Source organism: Chaetura pelagica, unplaced genomic scaffold, assembly GCF_000747805.2.
Source record: "Chaetura pelagica isolate M959 unplaced genomic scaffold, ChaPel_1.0 scaffold232, whole genome shotgun sequence".
Taxonomy (NCBI): Eukaryota; Metazoa; Chordata; class Aves; order Apodiformes; family Apodidae; genus Chaetura; species Chaetura pelagica.
Window position 1 is genome coordinate 2,024,839 of NW_009952441.1, and position 7,467 is coordinate 2,032,305.

At 37.3% G+C, this 7,467-nt stretch overlaps 1 protein-coding gene across 1 annotated transcript in view; it reads right to left on the reverse strand.

The window, feature by feature from the left end:
* Window positions 1–613: 613 nt before the first annotated feature.
* MLLT3 (myeloid/lymphoid or mixed-lineage leukemia (trithorax homolog, Drosophila); translocated to, 3) overlaps window positions 614–7,467 on the reverse strand; it is a 113,145-nt gene continuing 106,291 nt past the window's right edge. Inside the window, exons 13-14 of the mRNA XM_010008487.1 lie at window positions 7,118–7,189; window positions 614–745 (exon numbers count right to left, since the gene is read on the reverse strand). Of these exons, the coding sequence (XP_010006789.1) occupies window positions 614–745; window positions 7,118–7,189 (204 nt within the window). The remainder of the gene's footprint in view (window positions 746–7,117; window positions 7,190–7,467) is intronic.

Genomic DNA, 7,467 nt, shown 5'->3' on the forward strand with positions numbered 1-7,467 from the left:
GGTCCAACCTGCCCTGGAGACAGGAAATAAAATATAGGACCACAGCTTGATCCCCAAGTTTCTGTCTCGTTTCCTGGAACTGCAAAACTGGAAACAAGACTGTAGTGTTTCAGAGAAAGACAGCAAGTAGTGGCATTTTAACATGAATAAGGTTACTAGGCTTGTGATAGTCCTGTATCAAAAGAGCACATATGGGATCCCACTACTTGCAGTATCTGGTAGTGTCATTCAATGACTCATTGACTTTAGAATACATGTATATAATAATAAATAGATCAGTTATGTAATAAGGCAGTGTGTTGAACATGCATTCACCTTGTGGGTTGGAACACCACAGAGAGATACATGATACCATACACATTCAATAAGACCAAGTAATTTTGTTTGTTTTTCAAGGCTATCCAGGCAAACTCTTTCAGAGCATTTTCTTTTTGAGAAGAGTGATTCTTTTGAGTCTTGTCACTTTTCCTCTCCCTTATCAAGAGATGATGACTGGCTTTAAGGAAAAATAAAGCTAACGAGGATTGTTTTTTTCCCCCACCCTCATTTTGGTTGCACCATTCTGAATGTTTCACTTAAAGAACAGTTTCTGATGCAGCCAGATGCTGAATCCTCAGGAGATTCCAGATGTTTCCAGATAACTCTGTAGTTTACGGACTGTGGTTTTATCCAGTGAGCAAAGATCAAAGTCAAAGGTTGTATTTGTGATATGAAAATGTCCGGTTTCTTCTATAAGATTTACTATCTGAAAGGAAAGAAAAGATGCAGTTCAACATTTTAGCAGTTTTACATGTCCGCTGTATGTACTAACATGCCACTAACATATCAAAGGCATAAACCAAGCTTAACAGCCCCAATACTTCCAGGTTAAACCATTACCTTTATTACTCAGTTCCTTTCTTTTATTTTACTTTTATTTTTAGATTACTGTCAACTACAATGCCAGCCTACCCATCTGCTGCTCCATTAAACATTACTATTGAGAATATATTTTTCAAATATTGAAACAAAATATATCAGGCTTTAAACAAAATTAGAAGAAAAAAAAAGAAGTAAAAGAGAGCAACAGTCTCCTCGCCCATCCACCCCAAGCTGAAACAAATTTGAAAAACCCAGGCAGATCTCTGCTTGGAATATGTACTGTGTGCGTAGGTGCTAAGCAGGTTACTTTAGAAAATAATTGGCATAAGCCTTTCTGAAAGCAAAGGAAATAAATCAATCCTCATAGAAGATCAAAGAAAAAAGCATTCAAGAGCTTTCTTATCAACTGCTAGTTCACAAACTAGCAGGTACTTCTTGAATAACAGACATATAATTTCTTTAAACCAAATCAGCTATGAAAGATTCCTCCCAATGGCATAAGATCACATCTGATTACCATTTAGTCTACAATAACAGCTTTCCTTCAAGAAGGAAAGAGAAGAGCTGTTAGGAGTTCTTCAGAAGAATAGGGACTAAAATATCTCTCCTATGAGAACAGGCTGACAGAGCTGGGATTCTTCAGCCTGGAGAAGGCTCAGGAGAGTTGTTCCCAATGTGTCAAACATCTGAAGAGAAGGTGCAAAGAAAGCAGAGGCTCTTTCTCAGGGGTGCCCAGTGACAGAATTGGGAACACTGGGAACAAACTTGAAATACAAGAGGTTCTCTCTGAACATCAGGAAACACTTTTTCTTGTGAGGGTGACCAAACACTGGTGAAGGTTGCCTGGCAGATTGCAGGGTCTCCATTCTTGCAGATATCCAAAAGTCATCTGGACACAGTTCTGGGTAACTGCCTCTATGTGTCCCTGCTTGAACAGGAAGAGGTCAGTACAGATGACCTCCAGACATCCCTTCCAACCCCAATCATTCTGTGATTCTGAGAAACCAACATTACACACCTAACTTGTGCCTTTCTGCAGGTTTGATGTCATTAGTCTCTGAGTGGTAATCCACATTTTTAAAAAGTGGTCATACTCAACACATACTCAATTGCTGTAAAAAGTAACTACAGATATGTTAAGCCCTAAGTGCACCTACCTAAAAAACCCATTCCAAATCTTGGAAAGCCAAAGTATTATTTCTCAGATAGGGCTAACACAGTACCAACACACTATGGCTATGAATCTCTTATGAGCTGTTTCATTCCAATAGAGAGACATCCCAAGTGAGTACACAGAAAGGCACCCACTACTGAAGGGGTCCTCTAGGTAGTGTCCTGGACTGACAGAACATTGCCCTTCTGTTTCAGTCTCTCTCCAACCATCCCTTCTATGCACTGAGGCTAGGCTTAATGTCCTGTTTGCACCCTTCAATTTGAAACCCATTTAGTTCTTCTAGGGCTTACACAAACACTGCCATTGAAACACTGCTGTTAGATACTCCTTGCGTGTTTGAGGCTTATTCTGACTGTTACTCCTCAACAGCTGCAGGAGATACATACATAGGAGCATGTGGTTTACAGAATATACCTTAAAATTACTAATCTTGTAGGAATATACCAACTCAGAAGAATTAAATAATTTTTTTATAATGTTCTCCTCCCTGTGATGTTTTTTCCTCCTCAGACCAGACAAGAAGAGACTATGACAAATGAAATAACTTCATGTGTATTGTCAGGCATGGGATCACACAGCTCAGGGTGGATTAAACAGAATGGAAACCAGATAAAATAACAAGGAAAATGCTTGTTACAGCAAAAATCTCCCATTCCAATCACTTCCTATTTCCCAGATTGAAAAAATATAAAAGTAAAATCTGTTTATCTTCGTTTGCAGCTGTGCAAAATTGTGGAAGTACTTAGGAACAAACCTGCTCTTTTCAACACCTCATTTAAATCTGGGCCTCTAGGCTTTTTTTCCCATATGGGATTTTTTAATGTAACATTGCCCACTTCATTTGTCCACTTCTTGACTCACAGATTCTTGTAGCACTTTTCCATCTCCTACTGTTATTCAATTAACATGAGAGGAAAAATAATCAAATGGGACAAAACTGATTGTTATCAGAAGAAAACTTTTACGTATGTTAACATCCTCATTTTTTACACTCTCTTGAGCTTCATCTAAGAGAAAAGCTAAGGAATCAATCCAGACTCCTTTCGTAAAGTTAGAAATCTAGTCTCAGACTTGGTATCTCTCCAAATATCCACTGTGTCAGATGACTGCACAAGGCATTTACAGAAGTCGAGGCCAGGAAGATGTAGCTACATTGAACAATTCTGTCTAAAGCTTCCTTGTGTTATGGTGGAAGAATAGCACCCCTCACAACCCTCTCAGCAATATATGTGATTTTAGAAATAAAGATTACATGGAAGTGTTACCACATGTGTTTTTAAACAGCATTGTATTTTTTAAAACACTGATAAGCACTTTTATTGATCAGGTTCTGCTTGGGCTTTTAAACTCTAGGCCAAAGGAAATTATAAACATTTTAAACCTACCCATCATCCACTCATCAAGAAATACAGAATATCAGGGCACCTTGTAAATCAGACTGAAATGAATCCCCAAAATTTTAATGAATGTACAAAAATTTATAAAGATAAACCCACACAGCTCAATGAAAAACACCTGTGTGTATGCCAGTCAACGAAAAATAATGACTTACAGTATTAGCATACACATCCTTCTGCTATTCAGAAATACTTGAAGAAGAATAAAAGGTTGAGATTAGTTGCCAGGAAGTCTGACCACTATGATATTAAAAACACAGCATCAAAATGTTTGATTCTGAGAGCTCAGGCTTCAAAGAACAAAATACCCTATTTGTTCCTGCTATAGTAAGCTTTGCTCTTCTGCAGTAATGCACACCTCTGTTTACATCATGTCTCTCCAGATCAGTTTCATCATTACCTATCTAGTACAACTATTTACCTGCCTTTAAACAACCAAATGACTGTGTCTGTTTAAGGAAGCCAAAGTGCAACTATGACATAGCAATTTTTCAGTTTATGAAGGCTTTTAGGTCATCTGATGGTTTCCAGAACTGCAAGCTGCACCTTGCTCAGAAGACAGTTGCCACCTGAAGTTAAGCACCTTGTGAACAAGAGCAATGCAATCTTCAGCAGTGCTGCATACTCCTAGATTCTTCCTTATGCCTGTGCTGTCTAGTGCACTTACTTTAAGGAGATTTTTTCACCAGCAGAAGATATGACTTGATGCCTCATAGTAAGAGGCGAAGTCTTACCAGAAATCCTGCTGCCTCCCATGGGGTCATGCTAACATCCTCTGCATTGAAAATGCAGTCAGAAACACAGCTTTAGACAGAAAAAATTAAGTATATGGGACATGTAGCATTAACACCTGATTGCAGACTCAGTTATCCCTACCTATTTCACTGGAAACCACAGAATTAGAAGAAAACCCAAAAAATCTCAAACAAACAAACAAAAAGTGCCTCATCACTGCAAATTCCAAACCCTTTCTTTACAGTAAAAGAGGTGGGAGATTTTTTTAGTATTTTTTTTAAACGTAATTTCAGACCAGTATCTGCCTAGCCATGGTCCAATATTACCATAAATTTTTTTCAGGTGATTCTCACAGGACTAACTTCTTGGTCAAATACTCTTTTTACTGGCATTCTCCCTCTTGGGCAATTCTTACATATCCACAACTATAATTTTCCATCAGGACTACTTAGCTAAGTATCCAGGCATTTGTTCAGTAGTTCAGTATTGCATCTCTCATGCCTCCTCACTCTATTTTGTAGATTTATTTCAGCTTCCTTTTACAAAGTGAAAAGGCTCTCTTAGGAAAGAGCCACATTCTCAAACAGATACATTTCTCATTTCCAACTGAGATGCATTCCCTCTTTGCTGTCATGCCTATAGCCTTGGTAGCAACTGAGACTGCAAAAACTTGTCCTCCTCTTTTCACATCCCTCAGTGCAAGTTTCAAAATCCAACTCTTCTGAATGATCAGTGCTTTCATCCTTCTCTTTCAAGTCCCTTCTCTAAAAATTCCTTAAAGGTTAGTAGGTAGCAGACTATGACATGTGCAAGATGTTATTATCTGCCCCGACATAAATTAATTAAATTACAATCACCAGTCAGGAAGACAGAACTCCACCACCACTCCACCACCTTTATAACTCTTGCAGCTATTTATAGTTGCATGTTTTTTGCATTCAATCCCTTTTCCTGCAGTAAACACCACAGATTTATCCCTTGCTCTCCTAACCTTCGTACCTCATATAGTCTGTACATACTTGTATTTCTTGATCTAGAATTTTCATGTTCATTCCTAAAAACTTTCCAAGTTCTGTACTCTTTTTATTTCTGTGCTCACTGGAAATATTTCATTGTAGCTACACAGCTGCAAAGCAGTACGGACTTTTAGGATGAGATGGCAGTTTATTTGTAAGGCAGAGATGCACTGATTATCTGCAAGTTATCCATTCAATACTGTCAACACATTTCTGTAAACTGATAAAATCATATCAAATAATGAACTGCAGAATATTAAGGAATTAAAGGCTTTAAAACTAACTGGCATTATTTGTTTTCTAACAGCATAGACCATTTGCTAGTGCAAAATGACTGACAGAAAACAGGTGAATAACTTGTTTTTCCATTGAATTCTGGTAGACCTCTAGCCAATATTACACAATTACCAGCCATCAGTACAGAATTGTACCACTGTCCTAGCCTGTAGTCTGTCCATAAATCCAGCTAATCATCCTGTTACACTGTTAGGCCACCCTCATGAGGGAAAAAAATGTTTCTTTCTTGCTTTCATCTTTGTTTTGCAGAAACGTTTTTGGGGAAGTTTTTCAAAATTTCACTTGAGGCCACCTAAGTCTATGCCCTGCAGGGTGTCAACAGAGCCCCAGAGAAAGATGGGATTTATGGTGCGCTAGGTCAGTGGTGCAGATCTATACGAATAGTGCCTAATACTGGCTAGAGAGGTCTACCAGAAGTGAAACCATTAAAAAACTATGATGTGAATACCTGGGGCAGTTAAGTGCTCAGGAAGCAAGCTAGAGAATAAATTTACAACATACTGGCTTTTTCACACTCATTTTTTGTGTGAACACTTAAAAAATTAAAGAACAATGTAATGTGGAGAGGGTATTGCAATTCCTACATTTTAGCCTCCTGCATAGCAATTTCCCAATGTAGATAAAAATATGCCTTGCCACCATTCTGAAAGTGTGGTTTAGTTGCCTTTGCAGACAAAGGGCAACTTGGGAAACAACATAACATTAAATATGAATTATAACCAATATGCATAATTTTGTGTCCTAATTTATGAAATCTGACAAAGCTATTAGCATTTCTCTAAGAATACCCTTAACCAAAGTCTTCCTTTTCACTGACCTCTCAATTGTATACTCATCTTTACTCACAATATTGACCCTGAACTAATAAACAGATTAATGGTGGGACTTCAAAAATATTTTTAACATGCTTATCTGCGTGTTGAGAAATTTCATGAGTGATCACAATCATTTAGAAGTGCTAAAATTTCCCTCTTTACAACATGTCCACAGCTGGTGCATAATTGCACTAGACATCATAAAACCACCTGTGCTACAATTACATCTACTTTGTTAAGAGTGCTTATTGTTTAAGCTTCACCATTTGTAATTCAATGGTACCTGACAATGGCACCCAAAACACTGTTCTTTATTCTTATTATCGCATAACCTTTCAATAATCCGAAGCCTTCATGGTTTGCACATTTTCATATTTGACTCCTTCCATTACTTCAGAAGACTCAAAGAATATACTGTGTTCTTGCTCAAAGTGAGTTTTGTTTTTAATTCCATGTTTGCTGTTGAAAACATCTTTAACTGTTTCTGTGAAAAGGCTAGTCATTTTTAGGACAAAGCAACAAGACTTTTATCTTTAAAGTAGTGTACAGCTGTATCAATTCTCCCATCCTGTTTTTGTAATTATTGATAACAGTATGTTGAGAAACATAACAATGAATTGGTGAAAAATTTAGCTCAGACTTTTTAAAATTTGTCGTTTAGTTTGACATCACAATTTAAAGTATGAGTAAAAATCTCCTACACTGCACTAAAAGTGGTAATGAGCTATATATGCCTTATACAGGCTTGAAGACTATTAAAAATAGATGTGACTTCACAATGTCAGTGAGCACACTGTGATATTCCATGAGAGTGCTCCTCACCTGCTGCAGTACATGTCTTTCTCTCAATGTCATTAATCTTCTGTGGAGCTCTACTAGTTCATCGAGATATGCCTAGAAACAAATCCCCCCCCATAAACAACTTGTTAATTAAGTCATAGCTATGTAGTTCAAAAATTTCAGATGTTTTCAGAACCAATAAAAATTGAACTTTTATTTTAAATCTTATTTGAGCTAAATTTTCTTATTAGTAGTCTGGCTTTGTCTAGCTTACTACAACCCAATAGAAATTTTTGTCAGCTTTTTTAGATTTTGCATGCAGATTAAAATCTTATGAGGTGCTGCAGAAGATAATCTCTATACTTCATCTGTGGCAAAAAGTGACAGACTAG